General features: G+C 50.0%; 1 protein-coding gene across 12 annotated transcripts in view; it reads right to left on the bottom strand.

The window, feature by feature from the left end:
* Positions 1-26,029, bottom strand: part of PLEKHA6 (pleckstrin homology domain containing A6) — a 139,640-nt gene that overhangs the window by 30,525 nt on the left and 83,086 nt on the right. For 10 of the 12 annotated variants that reach the window (XM_023538291.1, XM_023538294.1, XM_023538292.1 and 7 more), the window contains 5 exons: positions 10,441-10,521; positions 9,588-9,702; positions 4,653-4,757; positions 3,928-4,000; positions 1,364-1,464 (listed from right to left, as the gene is read on the bottom strand). In XM_023538291.1, coding sequence (XP_023394059.1) covers positions 1,364-1,464; positions 3,928-4,000; positions 4,653-4,757; positions 9,588-9,702; positions 10,441-10,521 — 475 coding nt within the window. Of the gene's footprint in view, positions 1-1,363; positions 1,465-3,927; positions 4,001-4,652; positions 4,758-9,587; positions 9,703-10,440; positions 10,522-23,481; positions 23,527-23,718; positions 23,749-26,029 lie in introns of those variants that run through there. The other 2 variants (XM_023538301.1, XM_023538302.1) reach the window with 2 other exon arrangements.

The following is a 26,029-nucleotide window of genomic DNA, read 5'->3' as shown; positions in this document are numbered from 1 at the left end:
GGGGCCAATGGGCACAGAAATGAGATCTGGGGTTTTGGTGGGTGTGTATCAGTCATCGGGATGCTGATCCGATGCCTACTGAGCTCCGAGCTGGCGTGTGCGTGTGTCTATGCACAGGTCTGAAAGGGAGGGTACGACAGGCTGTCTGACTGTGTGGGTGTGTGTGGGCTCCTGTGTACAGCAGGGTTGTTTGTTGTTGGTTAAACAGCCTGTTCCTATTTCCCCAGCTAGAACCCGGCTCCCCGGAGCCAGTTTTATTAATTGTTCATTCTGTTCACACCTCTCACACAAGGACCCGGGGAGTATGAAAACTAATTATGTGCCAAAGAAGTCCCTCCTTGTTCCCCAGAGCAGCACCTGTGTATGCTGCCCACCTCTTCTCTGTGGCCAGGTGATCAGAGTCTGAAAGGACAGAAATGGGCAGAGTCTCTGAGGCTCAGGCACTGACCTGGCATGACCTGCAGGTCCTAAAACCATGGCTTTAGGTTTTCAGGGCCTTGGACAGCAATTGGGAGAGAGAAATCTTTGTACTAAGAAAATACATGGTCAACATCAGAATTTCATACATGAAAAATGAAGAGGAACCTTGGGTCTTTACATCATAAGATACAAAAAGGGCCTGGGATTTTATTGTTTTAAATGGGTCATGAATTTTTAAATGTGGAAAAACCCTGCCTAGAATGAGCCAGCTGCAGCCTTTGATGGGCGGATCCCCAGGGTTCTGAAGGAGCCACACCGAGCAGGCCTGTGAGGCCCAGCTTCCTGGGTGCTCACTCTCTGAATTATCTACATGAGGTTTTCTTCTCTGGACTGTAATGAGACTCAATTCCTGATTTTCTTTAGAGATTAAAATTTTGGTAAGTTTGACTGTGGGTCTAGTTCCCTGGGCCCAAGGTGGGGCGGAGACTTTTCAGAAAGGACCACAGCAGCCCCCAACCCCCACCCCAATCCATTGCTCCCGCTTCTGCTGCAAGTGGTCTCCCTGGTACCAGATGCCAGGTCACTGGGCAGAGGGTCCATGGGCTCAGGACACAGCTGGGCTACATTTATCGATATTTGTCCTAACAGGGCTGATACACTCCTTCCTCCTCCCCAGGAAAAACTGCAGCATCACTGAAGCACATCTCTACTGGCCCCACCCTGGGGAGAATCACCCACCCGACCCCCGAGGAAAGAGGAGGGGGTCCTGGCATGGCCTCACTTTAACCTTACGACAGCCTGTACCGAGTCCAGGGACCGCTGCCCACTCCCTCCCTCCGCCTCCATTTGAGACTCCTTCAGGAGGTGGCTCGTCCATCCCCCTGTGCTCTAGAAGAGCAGGCCTCCCCCCAACATCTGACCTGGGAGAAGAAGGGCAGCTGACCTTAAAGGTGTGTTTTCGGCTGATGTTGTCCGAGGGCTGCACCGCAGCCACCCGGAAGCTCAGGAGTGGGATGCTGCCCAGGATGCTCTCCTCCTTCTCATCTGTCAGGAAACAGAGGCACAGGCGAGATGTGTGTGCACACGTGTGTGCATGCAGGGGGAGGAAAGAGGAGAGTATCAGCCCTATTAGATAAATAGCAACAAGCAATAAATGTCTGCTGCTCATCCAGTATCTGTCAGGCCCTCATCACCACGTAGGTTGTGCTCTGCATAGCACCAAGAGGCACGCTCCCTGGAGCTAGGGTGCTGGGGTGCGCAACAGCTCTGCAGACGTGCTCCAGACACAGAGGCTCTGGAGTGAGTGGGAGGGAGGGCGCCCCACTCTTGGGGAGCTGACGTTCTAGTACACAAGTAAGCAAGTAAGTCAGAGCTAAAGTTTTGGAGTGGTCGATCTATGTCGGGCGCTGTTCTAAGTGAAATGCCTTCATGGATTTAGCCCTCCCAACAACTCGATGAACAGGTACTGTCATTGCCCCCATTTTAAAGGTAAGGAGGCTGAGACAGAGAGGTTAAGTAAAAGGTTACTTAACCGTCCAAGGTTACTGAAGTAGAAAGTAGTAGACTGCTCTTTGAACCCAAGCTATCATTCTGAACCACTCCTATGCATAGTGCCTCTCCACACAGGACTATTCCAGTGGCCACACACGTAACAGGCTAATGATGGGTGGGACAGGGCACGGCAGAGTAGACGGCCCCATCTTTGGCTCTGGCTCCTCTGGGTCACTGTTTCTAAGGTTCTCCCAGGCACCCAGCAGCTTGCTTTGTCCTCTCCTGACACAGACCCTCCCCTTTTCTGTCTCCGCAGAAAGACGCACCCCTACAGGGCCTCCTCCTGGCCCTCTGGTTCCTGGATCAGGCTAACAATCAGGCTGTTTCATAATTCATCCTAGATCTCTAAAGGAGCCTGATGGGTTAGCTAGTCGGGCTCCCAGCTGTCAGCAAGAGGTCAGAAAGGGTGGAACTGTGGGGTGGGAGGCAACTGTGAAGCCAGGGCAAGACTCTCCCCGCTTGCCCAGGATAGCTCCCTATTTCCCGGGCTGGGGACACTGTAAAACCCTCAGATGGGATTCAGAAGAACTCTCTTAGGGATTATAAACTCTACTAGTTCCCCTTCTCTTCTTACTCATTACCTGCACGAGACACTAGGCCCACCTTCCAGTTTCCTGTGCAGGCTTCGGCCAGAGAAGGGCTAAGCCCAAGGAGCAGGAGACACGGGCTGGGGACCCAGGGCTTCTTTAGGAAAGCAGAGGCCGTCCACCTCTGGAGGAGACAGACCCCCTGTCTAGTCCTGTCCAGGCCTGTGTTTAGGGGGTCTCCTGGGAGCATCTCTCGGTGGCCAGTGACCCGTATCGCAGTGCACTTTGAAGTGCTCAGCTGTTTAAGCGTCTGTCCTCACGCCAGCCCCAGAGTCTCTCCTTTGCACAGAGCCTGGCTTTCCTCAGCTTTGTCCATATTCTGGCTCCAGTGCAGCCCTCGATCCTGGGGCCCAGCCTGGGCACATCCTTCTCCCCGAGTGTTGGGTTTCTCCTGTGACTAGACCCTGTATGTGCAGCCTCTTACTGATTCTTCTCTTCAGGGTTCAGGTGGCAGCAACTCAGGGCACATCAGCATTGTGGGGGATCACTGGGTACAGCCTTTGTTTGCCAAAGTTAATGATTCACTGAATTGCTCCCAGGAGGCCGGAAAAAGTCAGGGCTCTGCCAGTCCCAGGGCATGGAGGGGCATGGAGGGGAAGGGAACAGCCTCTCTTTCCTGCAAAGTTATTTCATCCTTCTCTTCCCAGCACCCGGCGTCAGTGTGACAGGACCACCACTGTCATCGGCCTCACTGGTTCCCTCCGGCACCCTCCTTGACACGATGTTGCTGTATATATTTTTTAAATACTCTCCTAGAGACTGCTGCATCACAGTTATCAGATCTTTGCTCTGCTTTTTCTTTTGAGAAGGTTGGGAGTGAGTGTTGGGTGGCGAAGAGGGCAGAGGCTGGGGGTTGTCATTCATTCCACACTGGTGGAGCACCCCCAATGTGCCACTCACTGGTGTAGGTACTGTGGATACAGCAGTGCCCAAAATGAACAAAAATTGCTGCCTTCTCAGATTGGATCGTGCATCCATGGGACAGGAGGCATACAAACTGCAATTAGTAGGTGACCTACTAGTAGTGACTAGGGACCTTCCCTCTTCCTCCTTTCCTCCCTCCTCCCTTGGCCTGGAACTTCACCATCTATCACATGACAGTTCGGTTCACTCCCTGTGTCACCAAGCAGGACCTAGGATTGTGCCTGAAACTCAGTAAATATTGAATGTGAGTGAGTAAGTGAATGTATGAGAAAGTGAGCTTTGTCTTTATCCCACTGTGACATCCCCGCTGGTGACAGAGACTGCAGGGGAGAGGTATGCCCCCACCCAACTTCCATCCAAAGCAAAGCCCAGCTATCCAGCAGAACGGGAGAGAATGGTGAGCCCTGGCTTCCCGCACCCCCTACTGGCCCGGGGGCAAGCTCACCTTTATAGTAGAAGAGGCAGCGATCCACCAGCACGAACCAGCGCTTGTTCCACTGCTTGACCCCAGAGCTGGCCTGCAGGGCACATGGAGAGACAGATAGCAGGGACCTTAGCTGGGCATGGGGGAGGGGGTGGCGGGAAGGGCCCTGTACTAACTACAAGGACATCCTGCCTCTGGTTACAGCTTGGCCACTAACGAGTTGCAGCAACCCTCTTGAGACCCCAGATGCAGAGAACTGACACTGGGATATCGCCTGTGACCTTCAGTTCTGCCATCCTGGGCCTCATTGCCTCCCTCGGGGAAGATGAAAGGGGAGAGAGATGAGCCAGAATGAGTGAGCAGAGGGCAGGCAGGGACAGTGGCAAGGCCAGTGGGGGGAACTGTTGGACCCCAGACTTAAAGGACACATCACCACCACCACCCGCTTTCATAGCAAGAGGGACCTCCCGAGGATGAGCCAGTGGGTTGCTCTGATCAGGTGAGTGACCTAACATATCTTAAAATCGTTGTATCTGCCTATCAGTTGATCTAGTTGGATCCCCAAATACGATGCTAATTGTTCTGTGTCATTTGGTGAAGATACTCGACTTCTCTGGGCCTTCATAAAATTAAGACATGTGAAGACATACCAAAAGAGACATGGACCATTGTAGCCACAGAGGAATTACAGCGCTATGAGAGGGCAGCACTGGGCATGGTGGACAGAATGGCAGAGGAGACCTCACCTGCTTGAAGAGCCAGCCCGCCTTGCTGACAGGTGCACTGGGGTTCCGCTTCATGGAGTGTGAGCGCTTCCCAAAGGCAATGGCCTTGCGAGAGGTCCGGGTGGCCTGGCAGGCAGAGAGAGAAGCTGGCCTGACTTCCTCCCTCCCCTGCTTCCTGCTCCACTGGCGAGGGGAGCAGCTATATCTCTCCTGGCCTACCCGGAGGTGCCCTCACGCTCAAAGGCCCATGTGTGAGCCTTGGATCTATTACTAACTCAAGGGCATGTATGGCTTCTTAAGTCTTTGGGTTTTTTTCTTATTTCTAAAAAAGGTCTCAAAATAATAGTCCAAAATAATAGTCCTCTCTGTCTGGCAGTGCTGGGGACTTTTTGGGTTTTCTTGCAAAAATAAGACTTTGCATTTTACTCCTGGCCTGCCCTTCTTCCGCTGTCCTTACTCCCTACCCCTCGCATCGTCCCACAGAACCCATTCAACTGCAAGTAGCTCCCCTACATCACCATTCTCTCAGAGTCCTGTTCATTCTCAAATGTCCAACACGCCACAGAGCTGGGGACAGCTACGCGAATGTTCTCCTGGCTCCTTATGGCCACGTGCACACTGTCATTCCGCCACATTCTGACAACGATCTCTTTCCTGAAGCACCAAAAATCTTCCTTCTTCCACCATGTAGCCCTTCTTATTACTATCAGCTTCCAGATGATCCTTTCAGAGTCGATCCTCCTTTTCATTTTAAGTCTTGCCACCACTGTGGCACCACCGTTCTCGAGGATGACCCATCCAGTGCCCCAACTTCATATGACCTTGGTGTCCTCAACTCCAAAATCTTCCACCGCCACCCCAGACTGACTCCCATGGCCACACCTGAGACCTGGTCGGCCCCTAAGTCCCTTCACTGCTAACATCTTCAACTCTAGTATTCCCACCTTCTGAACACAACGTTCCATCCTCTGGGCTTTCTCATTCTGTCATTCAACTGCACAAGCTTTTCTACTCCACTGGGGCCCGCAGCTCCTCAGCTCTTCCGCTTCTCCTGGATCCATCAGCCACCTCCTGGTTTTAGTTATTTCCCTGCAAAGCTGAGGCTCTGTGGTAGATCAACTGCAATCTCAAACACCCCATCTATGGTCTTTCTGCTCAATCATCTCTCAAAATCCAAGATTAATCAAAGTAACCACCCCCTGACACACACACACACACACACACACACTCACACTCACAGGAAGATTATGGTGCTGCTGGAGGAAAATCACGTTGCAGTACAGATGAGGCCACTGCAGATCCACGGTCCCCAGCCCCAGCTGGGCTCAGCCCCAAGTGGCTTCTCCACTCCACACCCCCACCGTTCTCTCAAGCCTGCAGCTTCCCCCTCTGCCCTCCCCACGGTGGACCCGGGTCCTCCCCCACAGAGAAAACTGAGGTTATCAGACATGCACTTCCTCAATTTCATACCCTTTGACCCAGAAAATTACTTCCCTTGCCACTATCTTTGTCTCTTTCCCTCTAATGTCAAAAGAAGAAGCACTGTCCTCCTTTCTAAGGCTACCATATCCAAGCCACCATCTCTTCTGACACTGCTCCATCAGTGATCTCCTCTCCAATCTGTCTTCAACTTTTCCTTTTCCATGGGCTTCTTCTCCTCGGCAAACATGCTCAGATATCTCCATCCTGAAGCGTCCCTCTCTCTGTCTCTCTCCTTCTCTCTTCCTCCCTCCCCCCATGAATGCCTCTGTAACCTATACCTGCTGTCAGGTAACGCCTTCCCTCCCTTCCCTCTTTCTCTTCAGGGCTGGGCTACTGGGAAGAGTCTTGTTCCCCTCCTCCCACTCACTCCTAAACCTCCTCCCCCTCTTCTGTGAAATGGCTCTTGCAATGTCATTGAGGTAAGGCTGCTCAGTCCTCGACCATTCTAAAGCACTGGACAATATTAACCTTTCTGTCCTTCCTGAGACTCTTCTTTTGGTTTCTGTGGTGCTGTTCTTCCTTTTCAATACCTCCATCTGTGGTCACTCCTCCTCAGTCTCCACCCCTGCTCTTAGGTGTCTGTGGACCTTAATGAAACTTTTATCCCTTTATTCTTGTTTATCCCATTATACGTTATTCCTGAAATCTCATCTATACCCATTGGCTCAACTACCAGCAATATGCTGAAAATTTCCTAATCTACATCTAAAAATCTCTCTCCTAGCCCCAGTCCATTTGGTAATTGGCTGTCCAACCACGATTTAGAAAAGTGCAAAACCAAACTATCCTCTCTCTAACCAAACCCGTTCTTTGGTATTTCTCATCTTGGTGAATGGCACAACGATCCGGCCAGTCACCCAAACCAGAGCTCTGAATCACCTCATACTGTTTCCTCCAACCCTTTATACAGTCATTTACGCAGGTCTGACAAGTCTACCTTGCTAAAAGCTCTCAAATTCGTCTTTTCCTCTCAAATTGCACTTATTGTCATCCCTTGTCATCCCTTCTCGCTGTCCATCCCCTGCCATAAACTAAAGCTATCTTTCTAAAACACAATGTAATCATGTCACTCTCGCTTAAAATTTCTTACCACTGCTCACTACTAGGAAGAGAATTCAGATTCCTCAGCACAGCACACAAGAACAGGTCTATAAGACCCGGCAGGGCCCGTAGCCCACCTCTGTCATGCCAGCAGACAGGCCCCGCCCCTGGTCAGGCCTCACTCCTGTGCTTCTCTCTCATCCCACGTGCCTTTGCTCACTTGTTCTCCCATGCAGGGTTGGGGAGCCCATCTCCCTTATCTACAAATCCCAACCCATCATTTAAAGCCTAGTGAAGACCCCCTACTCCACGAAACCTCCCTGATCCCTCACAGCAGTTAGCTGCCCCCTGCTCTCCATCCATTCTGAGAATCTAAACCTTGTCACACTGCAATGTTAGCCTTTCGTCTTCTTCCCTAGACTGTGAGCTCTTCACAGGGAGGAACTTTTGCTCATCTCTTTATCATCAGAGCCTAGCAAGGAATCTGGCTATATTAAACATTAATAAAGTACTTCTAGAAGGAAAAAAAGAAGAAATTGGGCTTTATTATAAAATATCCCCAAAACTGGGAAATAAAATCATTTTCTGAACCTTACTAGTGAACACCTATATATAATGGCTGAGATTAGCCATCTGAAGAAGTCATCTACTGTCCTAAGAATAGGCAAGTCCCCAAATCCTTCCCTTTCCTCTCTGTCAATCATCCGTCATAGCTTCGCCTCCTCTCAGCAACCTAGAAGCTACTCCAAGTAGTTCGCCACTTCAGCCAGTCTTCTGCCAACCCCTCAATGCTCCAGCCTCCTTATCTTTCTGCCACTGCTTCCCAGCAAGCCTCGGCCTTAGGCCAATCCAACCACCAGCCTTCCCTGCTTCCACAGCCAGGCTGTGACCGTTGCTGGATGAAATCACACACCTGGGGTTTAGAGCCACGCAGATTCAGCCCAGGACCTCAGATGACCTTTTGACATTATTGGGCAATATTTCATATGTCCCTTGTTGACCACTATTCCCATTCTCCAAATTTTGGGCAAATCCTCAAGCCCCCAAATGCCCCTCCTCTCAGCAGAAAACCTCCCACTTCCCTGGAAAAGCCAAGAAGGTCAGGTGGAACCTTCTTTAACCTCCTGGTCCCCCCACTCCCCAGCTTCCCATGCCTTTTTTATGCAGTCTCAGGAAGAGCAGCCCCTCCCTACTCAGGCTAACAGCACCTCTGCATCTGACTCCTGTCTCCACGGAAATGGGACTCACTATTTCCTTTCTCCTGACCCTATCCACCGGGTCAGTCCCCTCCTGACTCTAACATCTTGAAGCAAAACAAAATGAACAAAGAAAATCTACCTCCATCTTGTGCAAGACCTTCTAGCTCCCACCCTCTGCCCCTCATTTCCCTTGACAGTCAGGTTTCTTTAAATATACTTTTTGAAATATTCCAAACATTTCAGAAAAGTAGGGAATAAATCACCACTATGTGTTGGGTGTTTTGTTTTGTTTTGTTTTTTCTAAAAAAACCATGACAGATAGAGCTGAAACTCCCTTTGAGCCCCTTCCTAGCCTTTTTTCCTCCTTAGAGGCAACCACTGGCCCATCTGTGATCATATGCTTGTACTGCTTATTTATCTATAAAAATATAGCATTGCTTTTCATGGTTGTACATTTTACACAAATGATATTTTTCACATTCTGCAACTTGCTTTTGACTTCACTTTATGTTTTCGATATCTAACCTTGCTCCTACATAGAGCTCTGGTCCATTTAATTTTTGGAGAGTACTCCACTGCGTGACTAGACCACCATCGATTGTGTAGTTCCTTCGAAGAGCAGTGTCTACTTACTCTTCAGTGTTTCTCCATCTCCCCTCGCACCCCGTCTTTAGCCCTCTCTGGCTTGTCTTCTGCCCTCGTCACACCACTGGAACTTGTGAGGCTTCTAATTACCACAATGTTGTTAAACCCCATGGACAATTTCATCTAGGTAAGACATCTTACTCGACCTCTTGGCAACATTTTTCTGAGACTCTCTTCCTCCCTCCTCCTTTTCTGGGCTCTCAATTGCCATGTCCTTCATGAGTTACTCTTCCTTTGCTGTCCCCCTACATTGGTGGTTCTCAATGAGAGTGTGGCAATTTTGTTCCATAGGGGACATTTGACAATGCTGGAGACATCTTTGGTTGTCACAGAGTGGGCGGCATCTAGTGGGTAGAGGCCAAGAATGCTGCTCAACATCCTATAATGTGTAGTCACACACTGCAAAGAATTAGCCAGCACAAAATACTAACAGGGCTGAAATTGAGAACCCCTGGTCTAGACATCGGTTTGCTACAAGCCTCTCGTCTGAGTGCCTCACCTGCTCTTTGGAGCCTGCAGACAGAGCGGGGCAGGCTAATACGCTTCCTAGGATTCCTGCCTGACAACCTGCCTCGGAGACTGGACTCACCCGTACGCTGGGCCGCTCTGGAGGGACCTCGGACACCATGTTGTGGTTGGATATGTCACTGTTGGTGGTAGCCGGGCGTTTCCCACCTGCTTTATTGGACATGTCCAAGGCCGATCTGATTTCAAGTTGACCAGAAGAGAAGAAAGAGACTAGTCAGAACCAAGAAACAGTGAAAACCACCCTTTGCTTTCCCAGCCTGCCACCCACTGTTCCAGCACCAAGCACAAAATTTGATCTCCTAAGTGCTGTTAAGAGTTCATCTCGGCTGCTCCCTTAGCTCTTCTGAGATTATATGCCAGGAATCCTGGACATTCTCCTCTTTCTTCTAAATTTATTTTTAAAACCTCGACCTTAGGACTCTGAACTCCTTTTCCTTCTAATTTAAAAGACACAGCAGCCCAGTGGCCTATGAAAGTCATTTCATTTCCTCTCTTCTTCCCTGCTTTCCTCCCTTCTTTCTTTCCTTCCTTCTTTCCTTCCTTCTACTGAGCCAAGCAGCAGAGCAAGTGGAATTAACACTTGGCTCTCGTGGTCACATCAGATTCCCTCGCTATCCCCTCAGAGGTCCCGGGGACGTGCCAGCCTCGGCCTCGCCTCACTCCTTTAGCTCAGCCTGTGGGATGCACCAACCTGAAATCCGTTAGATTCTGTGAAAAGTAGATGAGGGTGTCAAGCCAGAGGGTCTCAGAAGCACTCAGTCCTCAGAACTGAGTGGAGTGGCTCTAAATTCCGGTGCCTTCCTCCCCACCCCCCACCCCCCGCCCCGCTCCCTTCCCCCTCCCAGCTGCAAAGTGGCAGTGGGGTGGTGGTAGTTACAAATGGAAAGGTCAGGTAGTAAATGGGGCAAACCTACGTTTTCAAGTCAAATTTTTTGTTTTCCTCTGGGACCCGGCCAGTCACCGGGTGTAGAAATGTGTTCCGTCTTTCATTGTGGCTGTGGAGGCAAAAAAGAAAGAAGTTGCGGCCCATATGAAGAAAGCAGAGACACAAGCCAAGGGTGGACAGGCCCTGGGCAGTGACAGGGACAGTGATCACATGGGAGCTTGTCCCTCGGTCCTCCGGTGGGATCATGAGAGGTAAGGTGCAGGCAAGATGGAGGGCTGGGCTGTAAAGGAAGCAGTGGGCAAGACACCTTTCACTACTCGTTATCTAATTATAAGAGATCCTTGAGGCTGGAAATAGCCCCACCTAACCCTCTCAGTGGTCCTCCTCGGTGGGTATGCGGGTGGGGCCGGAGGGGACTCCAGTCGTCAGGATTTCACCTGTGGCAGGTCTTCTCCAGGGGCAATGACTGCCAGTGCCCCACATAAAAACTGCTCACTCATTTCTGCCGAAAGAATTCTCTCATGACCTTGGACTCCTTCCTCTCCTGCTCTATGTTCCATCTCCTTAAATGTAATAAGATATCCTGAGTTTGGGCTGGGACCCACACATACTCTGAGTCCCCGGTCTCCCCATCTAAAGGCTCTGGATAGCGCTGAGACCTCAGGAGTTCTGTCAGGCAGTGAGGTTAAGAGCTGGCTCAACAGTCAGATCTAATTAAGGTACGTGTGGCCCAGGAGTGGGGTGTTGTGAGGACAGCCTGCAGGAAGCAGGGGACATGGACCAGGGCGGGGTCTGTGCAGAGGCAGATGGGGAGCAGTATTGTGGAGGCTCCTTTGGGAGTCCTGCTGTGTGGCTCTTCTGGCTGACTGAATGTCAGGCTAGTTCCCTGGTGGCTCTCTGGGGAGACGGGGAGGAAGGGCAGCAGAAAGAGCTTGGAGGGGGCTGCTGCAGTGGGTCTAAGGCACAAATGGCAGTCATCTGAGGTGGATTCCACATACAGGGGATCACCTGGCAAGAAAGGTGTAGGAGAGTCAAGCATGCAGCCAGTGGGGGGTGCTGGAGGAGCGTTAAGGTCCTCGTCACCCACCCCTCTTGAGCGATACCGTGAGACCTCAGAGCTGGCTCAGTCCACCTCAAGAAGCAGGTGCCTAGACAGAGCCTGCTCAGCCTGCACTGAGGCTGTGGGTTCTAACACCAGCCACGTGAGCACTGAGCACTCCCACAGAAGAGAGCCAGCTGATCAGCCAGCACCAGAGGAAAGAGATCTTAGCTTAGTCCTTTCAGCTGTAAGACAGAAGAAAAATAACTTTTTTGGAGACCCCTTTTCAATAACCCTGGACACATCTGAGCTCTTGAGATGTCTATTGAAGCTAAAGATAATATCAAAAGGTATTTTTTCAGCTTCCAAACCAGTAATGCTCAGATCACATTCAAAGACATGTAGCAGATAAAAGCACAGCGGGCAGAGGCTACAGCCTAGGGGAAAAATCTGGGTTCTACCGCCCAGGCTTGTTGGCCAGGACCCTAAATCTGGCCAGCATCCGTGGGGCCTGGATTCTAACACTAGTATATTGGTCACCTGCTCCCAGCTTCTCAGACTCCCTTCCTCCCTCCCTCCCTCCCAGGTCCAACCAGGAGGCTCTCCTTGACTTAACCGCAGGGGATCCTTGAGCTGTTTACAGTCACCCTCATTCCTGGTTCTGCCCAACTAGGGGTCCAGGAGGCAAGTGGTCTGTGACAATTAAGGTCCTCAAGGTGCCAAGGTCTCTGCTTTTTCCCAGTGGCACAGAGCACCTGCCCCTTCCCACCCCAGCGCTCTTCTGCTCTATATGCTCCTGTGGTAACTATGCTGGAAACTTCCCTGCAGGTACTGATACGTGCACACACACACACACACACACACACACACGCACACGCACACACGCACACACGCACACACGCACGCACACACACACGCACGCACACACAGCCTGCTATCAGCCACCACGGGCAAGGAGAATTTCTCCCTGCCCCAGACTCTCCTACCCAGCAACCCCTACCAATGACGTCCTCTCTCCATCCCAGCGCTACCAATTTCAAAATAGCTTCCCCTTGACAAGCACTGCAATGCAGCAACCACTGACCCAACTACTCTTCCTCCCCCAGGTCAGGTCAGGCAGGCCCCTCACTCGGATGCCCCGGATCCAGGGAGCTCCCAGCTGCGCCTGCTTTCACTTCGTATGGCTCACGTCCATTGAAGAAATCCCTACCTGACCCGGCGATCAGCCCGAAACTTCAACATCTTTTTGGCAGCTCTGTCCCCCCGTTCGGCAGCCTAGGAGGACCCGCCAGCCACCCTGCTCCTACCATCCCTCTGAGCAGTAAGTCCTCCAGTCCCGCGCTGGGCCTTGGCTGAGTTCCAGACACGGCTGGTTCCCCCTCCTCCTGACTCCAGCATGAGGAAAGGGGGAGGGCTCTCCCCGGGTGGTGGGAGGGGTGCCCAGGTGCCCTAGGGGGCCTGTGGCTCCCCAGCTTTCAGCCCATCAGAGTGTTCAAGGCAGAATAAGTGAGCGGAGGATGACATCCTCCCAGTCCAAGTCCCCAAGGAGCAAAATGCTGAGACGGAGAGACAGGCATACGTGGAGCAGGTGTACCACGTCCAGGTAGTCCGACTCATTGAGCTAAGGACACAGAGCAGCTGGGCAGGCGGAGGAGTCTGGGGCTGCATGCCCATCTGCACGGCAGAAACTCAGCCAGCCGACCTGCAGGAAGATAGTCGTCCCTGCCTCCTGACTCCCAGCGCAGAACACAGGCCCTCGGGCTGAAATCACCTTGCTTCCCAGAGACAGTTCTGATCCTGTGGGCACAGGGTTAAATGAAGCTCCAGATTCATGAGCCGTTGCTGCGCTGCCTGGAAGCTGAGGTTGATTAAGTCTCCGCTCTCCTCTCAGCCTTCCCAGCCGCCTTCTGTCTGGACAGGAGCAGAATGAGCGAAGCTTCTCTACCACGTTCGCCTACATGCTCCCTTTCGACACAGCCCCAGCTTGCTTGCCCTCTGCTTGGGGTGATCCAACTAATGGGGAGCACAAGGAGCATGTGGGCGCAGGTGTGGTGAAGACAGAGCTGGTGGCAAGGACTGGCTTCTTTGCTCAGGGGAAAATTAAAGGCAAGCTCATGAGAAAGAGGGCAGCAAATGGGGCTCAAAGAGGGGTCACTGTATGTTTATTTCTGAAAATCTTCCCAGATGCGATATGATAAATCCCAGCTGGCAACTAACAGATCTGCTCAAGGGCAAAGAGGTCTGCATCGTTGTTCATTCCCCTGACCTTTCCAGACACCACAGATGGTCAAATCTCCCCTTCTCCTAATGTCCTCCATGACTTAGGGTCCTTGGACTGCAAGGGCCTCTGAAGGTCATCTCTTCCATCCCCTTGCCTCCAGACAAGCCCATTGGCTCTCCAATCAATCTCGTTAAGTGCCTGGTTGTAAAGGGTTCTAGCAGAGAAGGCTCCAGACCCACTGTTATCTTATAATGCCGAGAAGTTCTTTTTGATACCAAATTTCAGTTCCTCCGGCTTTCAAGATTATTCCATTTTTGTCTTCTGATGACAGAATTATTTCTGACTAACGTGATTCCTTTAGCAGCACCAGGCAATCTGTTGACATCATAGTCTGTTGTCACGGCAATTCTGTGATGTCACAACAGACACTGAAAGGGAGGGGCTGCTCTAATTTTTTTGGATTGAGGATAGAACTCGGTCAGAGAACAATGCAGACAGTGAATGAAAAAGCAAATAGACAGCATTATTTAACCCATGATGAGACAAGTTGGTCAGATATAGCTGGGCTGATAATGCTTAAATATCAACAGCAGCTGATATTTAAGTAACTAACCCTAAATCCAAAAGGTCAATATATTCAGACATTTATTGGTACTTTTGCAAATTCTTCGTTCTAGTGACGAGAGGCTTCAGTTTCCAGATGCCACACTCTCCCTGTCCCTAGTCCAGTTACTTGAGCCCCGCCGTGCTTGCGGAGAGCTGGGCCCTCTCCTAATACACACTTGTGGTCTCTGTTCACAGTAGAGGCTCAACAAATACTTATTGAATGAATGAGCAAGTGAATAAACAAACAAAAGAAATTCTCTGTGCTCTGATTTCATTTTTAACCACCTGCTCTATTACCAAGGGCTTCCCATCTCTACTCTCTCTTAAAAGTAATTACTTCCTCTCCATGAGAGAAGCTGTTTCTGCCCCCACACCCCCTCACTCAGTTCCCCTGCCTGGTTCCCCCTTGAATATATAGTTTGGCTTTGATCCACCTTCATTAAGAGGGGAAGAAAATTAAGCTCATCTGCACAGAAGGAGGGGGTGGAGGTATATTGGGAAAATAAGTTTTCTTCTTCTGGAAGCAAAAAATCCCCTTTCCCTTCAAGCTGAGCTCAGGGGGCCTCCCACAGCCTTTGCTTAAGTTGCAAGTTAAATTACTTCTCCCCGTGCCCAGTGATGACAGCATAAGCGGGTAGGAACGAAGGCTCAAGGGATTGCCCGGCCTGTTGAGAGCTCTGAAATCCTCAGGGTCACGTGAGCACACAGAATGCCTAGCTGGGGTTCTTTTCTTTTGCCACTAAATTGCACAGAATGGCAGGTTTCCATTTTAGTTTAGACATCGGGAAGAACTTACCAGATGCAGAACATTAATAAAAAGAAGACTGGGAGAGGTCATCGGTTTTCTATTTCCCCTTCCTTTTCTTTTGGAATGTCAAAGGGCCTTCATTTCTCAAGGACAAATGGTGATGAATGCATTTCCAAATGGACCTCTCCAATGGCGCCCAAGCCAAGGGAGAATCTCAGGGAGGAAAGGAGACTTGGCGATGGAGGCAGGAGCGTTCCTGAACTCCTGGGATGCCCACCAGGTATCCACCTTACCCACTGCACCTACTAAGGCGGCCCCAGTGGTAGCACTTTCAGTGGAAAGAGAATCGGCAGGACTAGTCTTTCAGTCCGAGATTCAACATGAATCAGCACTCTGATTTGACTTCTTTGGCCCTAGTTTTCTCATGTGCCAATAAGACACCTTGTAAATCTATGAAACAATAGCTGTAAACTTTCAAAATGTGAAATGTTTTATGTATTAGAGATAATAGCTATGATCATGTAAAAATCAAGAAATATGCCAGGTGCTGGAGCTAGAAAATGCGATCACACGGTCTCAGGATTAAGAAGGCTGCGTATGGGGCAGGGGCTAGGCATGAGGGTGCTGGCATTCCAGAAGTGCCGAGACCAATAAACAGCAAAGAAAAGAGGCAGATCCTCTCCGCTTTCCAGGCATTTGTCTCTCCATCTAGTTGTGGCTTTTATACAATTCAAGAGATACTCTTAGCCTTTTAAGTCCTAGCGACAGCCTCACTGCAGAGATAACCGCGTCCTGATTCCTCACCAAACGTCCTCCACGAAAATCGGCATCTATTTGGAGTGATATCTGGCACTACGCAGTCAAAAGTAATAAATTCAACCTGGGTCTTCAGGACCCTTTGCACACATACACACACATGAACATACACACCCAGGTTGGATACCCAGAGTTTCCACTGTGATAAATATTGAACAACTAGAGAAAGACACTCAGTTCCTCCCACCCCTGAGCCCCTCTTGGTAATCTGCTGTACAGTGAGCTGCTTCATTTCCATAGCTCCTGAGAATCTGCTGACAGAGACTTAGCCTGGCCAGGCTTCTCCGTCCTGATAATGCTTTGGCTTCTGGCATTACAGCTCATTAGATGGAGAGAGGACAGAGAGGTGAGTGGGAAAGAGGGCTGCCTATGGCCCATCCTTCCCACTTCCTTCGTTCCCCCAGCTAGCAAATTCCAAGCCAAGACTGTCTACACTCCAGGGAGGATGTCTGCTGCCAACAGAGGAGGGGAAGGTGGGGAGAGGTTTGGCTCCCGCTCTCCACCTTCCCCTCTGGATCTCATCATTATTTTCAAGGCGCTTTATCTGTTCCGGCATTCTGTCCCAATTAAAAACCAGCTCAGTTTACATTTCCAAAAACCCTGATGTGCCTGGTTCCTGGAGCTCCCCCAGCCATTCCTAGGAAAACATACACTGCCCCAGCCAACTTCTCCCTGCCAGAGCCCCCAGTCCTCCCGACTACTGTTGCACACAGGGAAGAGGCCTAAGTGAGTCAGGCCCTGGTGGCACCTCAAGGTATTTGCAAGTGAGGAGCCCCTCTAAAGACACGGTCTCGTCCCCATTTGCTGCCTACAAATCATAACGCCAGTTCTGCAGGCTCTGGGGGCCCAGCTGCCAGCCTTGCACTTGCACTTGCACTTGCTCTCCTCTCCATCCTGGCCCCACCCCTCCTCCTACGCCACAGTGATTCCCAAAATGGCAAGAAGAGGATATCCTCCTGCAAGCAAGCTTGGACCCTCCAAAAATGCTAGGCTACTGTGCTGAGCATCTAGGAGGTAAGACCCATGCTGCTCCCTTTTCTGGTTAACTGTGCCTGTCCTTATACCCATTCCCCACCCCCAGGGCCAAAACACTTTTCCTTGCCCACAATGGCCAGTCATGAAACACGGGGCGGGGAGGGGGGTGTCACTCTGAGCCGGGCCCCCACCACAGACTGAAAGCAGAAGAGCTGGCTGACGAGCCAAAGGATGGAGTCACAAATCAGGGGCCAGGGGACAGCTACTCCCTTCCATCCTATGTGGATGCCCTTCCCTGCCTCTCATTGTATTACCTCCCAGCCCCCGCCCCGAGCCTCTACGCCCCCTTCATTCCTATAATTGGAGAGAGGACAGCCGAAGGCAGCAGGGTAGGCTTGGGAGGGTCTGTGTGCTCTTTTTCAGGGTAACAGCTCATTGTGTGTGTGTGTGTGTGTGTGTGTGTGTGTGTGTGTGTGTGTGTGTGTGTCTACGTACGCATGTGTCTGGGTGTGTGCAGTACATATATGTATATCTATGTATATGTGTAAGTGTATGTGTGTGATGTGTGTATATGTGTCTATTTGTGTGTAGTGTGTGTAATATGTGTCTCTGTGGTATCTATTTGTGTATGTGTATGTGTGTAGTATGTCTATGTACCTGTGTCTATGTGTATAATATACATTGTGTGTGTGTCTATGTGCTGTGTGTGATGAGTGTATATGTGTCTATTTGTGTGTACTGTGCATGATGTGTCTACATGTCTGTGGTTAGTGTGTGTGATATGTGTTTATGTGTGTTGTGTGTCAACATGTATACATGCCTATGTGTGTCTGTGTCCGTATGTGTTTACGTGTGTATTGTGTAAATGTGTGATATGTATATGTATGTATGTATGAGTGTAGTGTGTGTGTAAGGTGTATGTGTATATGTGTGTGTTGTATGATGTGTGCCTATTGTATGTGCAATTTGTGTGTGCAGTATGTGTCTGTGTAAGCGTATACATGTCTATGCATGTATGCGTGCATCTGTGTGTAAATGTGTGAACGTCTGTGTAATGTGTCTTTATGTGTCTGGTGTGTCTGGTGTGTGTGTGTGTGTGTGTGTGTGTGTGTGTGTGTGTGTGTGTGTGTGTGTGTGTGCATGTGTGGTATAAACATGCGTATGAGGGGAATATGAACATCTCTCTGGGGAACTTCGTGGGGCATCTTCATGCTGATCTTCCACCTTAGCTTGGACTACCTTATCTCTAAGCTGGTTCTTTTACTTTATGAATTCCATTTACCTTCTGAAAAATGAAGATTACCAGGGAGGATATTCATCCTAGCCATGCTGGTTGTTAAACTGTGGAACTTCTTCCTTCTTGGATGGTAAGAGCTGCTCTGCCAGGCCTCCCGAGTGCCCCGCTCCCCCGGCCAGTGCCTGGGCCCTCCCCACCTCCCACGGATCCAGAGACACCACAGGGCCCAACGGGACTCCAGGTCAGTGTCTTTCCTAGGTGGATAAATTACTGAATGTCATTCCCTTCCTGGTGGATAAATTACTGAATGTCATTCCTAAAACAGCTACTCCTAGGACAGACATCTCCTCGAGTGTTAAGAACTGTGGTTCTGGGGCCGGAGGTTGTCACGGGCAGGGTGGAGGCATTCCCCTCACTCCTGGCCCGGCCTGCAGAACCGGGCTGGCCCAGCCCCCCGGGGCTCCTCACACTGCTGTCCTCCTGCTTTTGTTTTGTTCCCTGCTAAGAGGAAAGGGAAATGAAAGAGGAAGAAAAAGGGGCTGCCTGGGTCTCCAGCTCTATATTTTCTTTCTCTCAACTTTCCCCTGAGTGGCCCCCAGCTAAGCCAGATAGAAAGAGGGCTCCAGTGCCGCTCCCTCAGCCTCCGAGTTGCCTTCTCCTGACAGTCAGCAACAGGGAAGGAGTCTCAAGAGGTAGTGGAGCAGGGCAATAATTAATCACCCCTCCTCCCCCAGCTCTGAGCCCAGTCCCAACCCCCTACCCTTCAGAGGCTGAGGCAGCCCAGCTGTCCACTTCAGGCCTATGGAAGGTCACTGGAACCGCTCTCTTCATTCCTAGCTCAGCAGATTTGGTCTTGGTGTCCTACAGAGAGCAGTGACCCCATTCCGCCCCGCAGGAAGGAATTTTACAAAGTAAGTGTTTGTATGAAGCTGGGCTGATGTGCCTCCTTCCACACCCTCAAAAGCTACAAATGCCTTCTTGGTTCCCAGTCTGGCAATTTGCGAGGGTCAAGCTCTTCTGTGCCTTGGTTTCCTCATTTTAAGAATGAACAATGGTAATAAGTGATGCCTTGTTCAGCAGACAACAGAAATTTCCTATCAGACTAGACAGCAGAGGAAGGAAGGTGATGATGCTATGAGGGCTACAGAACTAAGGGAAAAATGCAACTCCTGTGCATGGTGTCTGGGCCTTGCGTTGGGAGCAAGGCAAGGCCCACTTCAGAGTCAGGGAAGCTGAGGTGCACTGCCCCAGCTAAAGTGGCAGGAGAAACAAGTCAAAGTTCCCATCTCCTTAGTTATCCTCAGTCCCTTCAATCTGCCCAACATGAGCTCCTTGTCTCCAGGAAAGAAGAGGAAGAGAGCTTCATGATTCGAGATGATTCCAGCTCCACAGTTGCTGCAAGGACACAGGAATGAAAGCCACAGACTCACTTGTAAGTCTTGGGGGCACAGGACTGTGTGTGATACAGGGTGGGGGTACTGCCTAGGTGCAGATGTGTGGCGGGACAGCCACATTCACACTGCTTACAGCCTGGCCTTCTTTGTCACTGTGCCCTGGCCAGGACCTCACACCCAGAAGGAACTGAACGGCTATCTGATGGGGTGGATGTAGAGGCAGGCCAGTAATCTAAACACGGTGGGAGGATGGGATATGACTGCTTTAGGACATTGAATGAGAGAGGCAGGGAGCTCAGCCTCAAATCCCTCTCACTGGATCCCATGGGCAGGTTCCATCTGCTCTACAGCCCCTCCTCTCCCTGCCCCCTCCCTACTGGCCAGCCAGACTCTGATAAGAGGCTACAAAGCAGAGGCTTTGTCTAGGGAAGAGGAGAGCAATAAATCAATGGGAGCGGGAGAGCAGGAGCCTGGGTGACTGCTTCTGGAGGAAGGAGCCCCTACTTTGGGGAGTTGCGTGGGGTGAAGGTGCAGAGGCAGGTGAGATGGCAGCAAAGCTCTGGGGTAGCATTCTTCACCAACCCAGGGGACGAGTCTGCCCCTGTGCCCCCGGGGAGGCTCAGCTGCTTATCCTTCCTAGACTGGGAATAATGGACCAGCAAAGACACACATGAATTGTGGGAAATTCTCAACACCTCCTTCTCTAGGACTGAGGAGTCTGAAACTTCCCATGTACTTGGGGAGCTTGCCAAGAGTTCCAAGGGCAGAAGAATGTCCCAGAGTGCTGATGCTGTAGGAAGGATCCGAAAGGAGCTTGGGGACAAGGTCCCCAGTGGAACCAGCCAGAAAACAGCTCTACCCACAGAGAAGCCATCTCCCCCTCTGTGGACTGGGGACAATCATCGTGATCTCCTCCAACATTTCAGAACAGAAGAGTGAGGTCTGGAAGGGAAAGGATTTGGAGAACGTTTGCAGAAAGCTGTTCAACGAAGACAAAGAATGGGTCAAGTGTGGATTATCCTTAAGGAAAGGGGGGAGGGGTCTCTGCGGCTGCCCAGTACTGATCTTTCACCTTTCTGGGTCTTAGTTTCCACATATAACATGAAGTCGTACTGGAGTAGCTGGGAGGATTAAACAAGATCACATATTGAAAGCATCTGGGAGAATGCTCGACACATGATAGTTGGCCAGTAAGTGGCTGCTGTTATAATCATTAATAAAATAAAGGAATAAAATTAAATGGGTAGCACTAGCCCAAATCTGTCCCATCCGATTTAGTAGCCATTAATCATATGTGGATATTTACATTTAATTCATTAAAATTAAACAAAATTAAAATGTCAGTCATTTTAATGTCCTCAGTCATACCAGCCACACTCGAACAGCCATAGCGGTCACCGCATTGCACAGAGCGGTTGCAGCACGTTCCACATGCAGAACAGTCTACGGCAGCGCTGAGCTGGACGTTCTCTACGCCACCTTCCAGTGCTAACGTTTTTGGATTCTATGGAATACTTAACTCCAAACCAGTTTGTCTTCCACCAGCTGTGTCCTCAGTGTCCTCGGGGAATACAAGTACCCTTACAGTCCTCAGCTAAACCAAAAAGAAGGGGAACTCTGTCACCGAGAACAATAACAAAAAAAATTAAAAATCTAAAACCAAATGATACACTTCAAAGTCCAATCAAAACTAATTTGGATAACCCATCATTTTTAAATATACGTATTAAGACTCCCCTCCTGGGTTTGAAAATATTGTTACTAGCAGCCCTACTGGGGGCGGGGACAAAGTGGGCACTTGGGAAAGGGTATATGGTGCAGCTCGAGGAAGCCTGGAGAGGAGAGTAGGAAAAGGGGAAAGAGTTCCTGCCTTCCTTTTCCTTCCTGGGTCGGCCAACTTCTGGCCGAGGCTGGAGGGAGGAAGAGGAAAGAGGTGGTCTGTAGGGTCTTCCGGTTCAGAGCAAGAGGAGCCAGCACAGGGGGAAGAGAGAGAGATGCTGCCACCAAGAACAGCAGGCTTAGGAGTCTTCTGACCCCCACAGCTGCCCTGTCCCTACCCCTACCCATCCAGACCTGATGGATCCTGTGCTAACCAATGGCACAGGAAGCAGGTGCCAGAGTGTGTCCATTGGCAAGCATGGCTGAAAGAGGGGAGAGAAGATCTCAGAGGGATGGAAGGGCTGCTCCCAGGCCAAGACCCCTGCCTGGAGCCCAGGCAAGGGAAAGATGGAGCCTGGGGAGGAAGGAAGGGAAAGAGGGAGGGGGAGGAAGGACGGGAATCAGGTAAGAGACACTGCTGCTCCCTCCCCTGTCCTCTGTCATGCAGTAGCCTTGAAGGATGACTGAGCAGGGAAGCTGTGACAAGGAGGAACAGAATACTTTGTGAGGCCAGCAGAGAGGAGAAAAAGGAAAGGGATGCTACTCTGCTCCTAGCCAGGATAGAAGCCAGTCTTGGTGACACCTGAGTAACAGGTGCATCTGCCTACACCTGTTGGAGCATATGAACAACTATTCTGCTACTGCAACTTCTGGCTGGGCCTGGAAATAGCACAGGCTACATAATTCACAGGGCCCAGTGCAAAACAAAAATGCAGGGCTCCTTGCAAATTAAAACTTTCAGGATGGCGACAGCAGACTGCTACAACAAGCCTTTCTGAGCACGTGGGGTGACAGTGCAGGCTGCATGCCCATGAAGCCCACGCTGCCAGGGAGCCCATTTCCTCTGTGTGCTTCTCCTGGGAGGGCAACGACAGAGGCGGCTCGTCACATTTGTGGCTAACTCGCAATATAAGGCAGAGCATGACGAGTGGCCCCACTCCTGTCCCTGTCTACTCCCACCCCTTCCTTGGCTCACATGCCCAGAAACTTGGCTGTTTTGTTCTTGCCCTGTGGCTCTTGGGCTGGCACCTCCCCCTTGCTGTGCCTGGTTTCTGTTTGCCTGAGGGCAGCCCAGACAGAAGAAGCACCAGGGGGCGGGCTGGGGGCGGGGAGGAGGGGATTGCTTTCTCTCTCAAATCTGCCTTCAAGACTGGCATGAAGAGCACTGTGCTCCTACCGGACAGACCCCTCCAGGGCCACCTAACATCACTATTATGTCATCAAACCTTTTCCCTCTCGTGAAAGAGGCAGAGGACAAAAGGGCTCCTGGCTGAGAGGGGGGTAAAGTCAACATTTTTGCATTGGAGACTAATCGTGCTCTCATATTTTGTGCATGTGTGAGTACACAGACACACAGGCGCGCGCACGCACACACACACACACACAGAAATAGCATCAGCTGAGAAAAGTCAGTCTGACCCACCTCCTGCAACAGAGCTAAGGAGCTCTCACCCACACTCCCCGCATAAGTCCGACTTGCCATGATAAGGTGCCAGATCAAAGAGCACAAATGTTTTGGAGGTTGAGAGAATGAGGGACCTGAATGGGAAGTTCAGGGACGGGGACAACAAATACCCGAATCCAAAAGATTGGTTGTCTTCCTAGATTTCAGCTTTACTCCCAAATGACAACTTTGTCTTCTCAATGAGTTAAGAGTTCTCCCCACAACTCTCTGCATGTCCCCACCCCGCCCGTTATGTCTACCGTCCATCTCTCCACACCCAAGTGAAAAGGACAAAAGACAAGACGCTGCTGTCCCAGGCTCCTTTGGCTGTGCCCGCTCCACCCTCCTTCCTCGGCGGGGCCCACGCGCTTCTGCCCAGAGCTCTGGAGACAATGGCTCAGAAAAGAGGGAAGAGCAGCGGCTGCAGCTTTGTGTGCAGCGCGGCCACACAAAACCGCTGTCTCTGCATCAGATGGACAAGGTCGTTACTCCGGCCTCTGTGCCAAGTAGTTCACCCCCTCAGGCTAAAACAACTCTGGAGGTTTCTAGTAAACAGGAATGACACGGAACTCTGGCCCCGAGCTGAGAATTTGTATCCGATTATAACAAAAGCTCGCTCTAGCTGATGGAATGGGCATATCTAGTGTTCCTACCTGTTCCAGAGCCACCCAGACAAACATGCAGCAGACAGATACCCAACCACTCACTCACCGGGGCTCCTCTGTGGTCCCCTCTGCTCTCACCTGACTCCTTTCACACTCAGGAACAGGGAAAAGGTTTCCCTTTAATACTCACCAGGTCCCTGGTGGGTAGCAATCATTAACAGCCACACATGCTGACTGGCCTTAACCCCTTCAGCGCTGAGTTGCCTCCGGCTAGCTGATGGACTGCCCTGTGCCCTCTTCCCAGCCCCAAGGAAGCAGCGACTCCCACCTTGATGCCATGTACCTGAGTAATGCGTTGCCTCCCATGTGCAGAGGAAGCCCTCTAGTCCCACCCTGGCCGCCCCGCCTGATTGGAGCACACTTGCAACCTGAGGCGCTTGGCTCTGGCACGATGCCCAATTGGATGAGCCCACATTATGAAATATTTGCTTTGCGGGCCAATAGAGAAGCTGGGATTTTGGGGAGGGGTGATATTTTTATTTATTCCTGGAGGAAGGAGAACAGACAAAGGTAGTCATAGCATCCCCAGCCTGGAGACAAGAAGCAGTGGGAAGGTGGGCTTCGTGTCGGTGTGAGCACCTCTCAGTGCCCTGTCCAGGTTCCGTGCACAAACCTTGAAGACTGCTAAGCAATTTCAGCTCCTGGTTATTTAGCTAGAGGGTTTCTTTGCCTTAATAACTGCCCACCTCACTCAGGAGTTTGGAGAGTGGAACTAAAAACTAATTGTAATAGGAAGAAGGGAAACACCTTGACAGGTAAAGGCTGCTTGTGTCTACATAAACTATGTGGCCACAGGTGGTCTTTGTATTTCAAAGTAGCAGAAATCATTTTTGCATCTTTGCAGGATGCAGATGAAAGGTGGGCAGGAATAATTAGAGACAGATCCCCTCTTTATCCCTTTAAAAATAGGCAGCTGATTTGGGAAAATCTAAATCCAGCATAAAAGTATCTATATGTAGGACACATGCAAATCTATGCAGATATGTGCAAATGAGCAGCTCCAGGCTCTTCAGAGTTAGTCCTTGCCAGGATTTTTCTAGTTGGAGCAAGAAATCAGGTAGCCCACATAAGAGCATCTCACTAGAGCATAAAGATATCATAGAGAAAACATTAAGAGCTCAATAAACATATTTATTGCGCATTTACTACATATGAAGCTTTTAAGTGCAGTCCAGTAGGGATTTTAAACCATGATCATAAACACAGTAGGATATACAGGAGAATGCAAATGCCCTCCTTCTACACAGCCACAATTAGTATCCCCTTCTCCTTTCAAGTCCCAGTGGGTAATGGGGCTGTTCCACCTCTGGCCAGCCTGCGTCTAGTCGCCAGCGCCTCTTCCTTATCACCCCTGGTTCCTGTTTGTCTATCAGTAGTCCAGCCACTGTGGCTCAGGACTCACGCTTAAACCAGCCAGGGGCCTTATCTTATCTCCTGGGCTGCCTTCCCAGTGGCCTGATGGCTGGTTGGCCTGGTCTCTTAAAGGGGCTGCACTGCATTGTCACTAATTTCATTCACTCAAAAAAGATACCCCAAAAACCTAGGGGAGCACTGCCTGCGGAAGGTCAGATTCACCATACCACCCCCTCCTCTCACACGCTTTATAGCCACAGCTGTCTGCAAGTCTGCTAATGAAATGCCTTATTGACTCAAAACAGGGAAAGATGCTAATGTTTTACATGCCATTTTAAATGCTTATCATATCTTGCAAATACCCTGCACCTCAGTATTTCCAGGCTCCTGCTCTGTTAAATTGAACTTTTTAAAGGGCCTCAGGATACAAAATTGATATTAAAAAAAATCAGTTGCATCTCTATATACTAACAGCAAACAATTAAAAATTTAAAATTTAAAAACATCACAATAGCGTAAAAAATATGAAATACTTAGGAATAAATCTGACAAAAGATATGCAAGGTCTATACACTGAAAACTACAAAATATTGCTGAGAGAAATTAAATAGCATCCAAATAAAGGGGAAAATATACTGTTTGCATGAACCAGAAGACTCAAAAAAAACTGACAAGTTGATTCTGAAATTCATGTGGAAATTTAAAAGACCTATAATAAACAAAACTGAAAAAGAAGAATAAAAGTGGAAGATAGATTAGTTGACATCGAGACTTCTTATAAAGCTATGGTACTCAAGATAATGTGGTATCAGCATAAAGATAAATGTTAGATAAATGGAACAGAAGTGTCCGGCAATAAACCCTGCATGTATGGTCAATTGATTTTCAACAAAGTAGTATTCCATTGTACATATGAACCATATTTTCTTTATCCAATCGTCTGTTGATGGGCATTTAGGTTGCTTCCATATCTTGGCTATTGTAAATTGTGCTGCCATGAATATTGGAGTGCATAGATCTTTACAAATTATTGTTTTGGTTTTCTTTGGATAAATACCCAGAAATACCCGGCAATTCAGTGAGGGAATGACATCCTTCTCAATACATGGTGCTGGAAAAACCGGATATCCACATCCTAAAACAAAACAAAATAAAACAAAAACTCTTGATCCTACTACCATTAAAAAGTTAACTCGAGAGTAGGAAGAATCAACATCAGGTTTTTTGTTTTGTTTTGTTTT

Source organism: Pteropus vampyrus, unplaced genomic scaffold (assembly GCF_000151845.1).
Source record: "Pteropus vampyrus isolate Shadow unplaced genomic scaffold, Pvam_2.0 Scaffold217, whole genome shotgun sequence".
NCBI lineage: Eukaryota > Metazoa > Chordata > Mammalia > Chiroptera > Pteropodidae > Pteropus > Pteropus vampyrus.
This window is presented reverse-complemented; position numbering and strand designations above follow the sequence as displayed.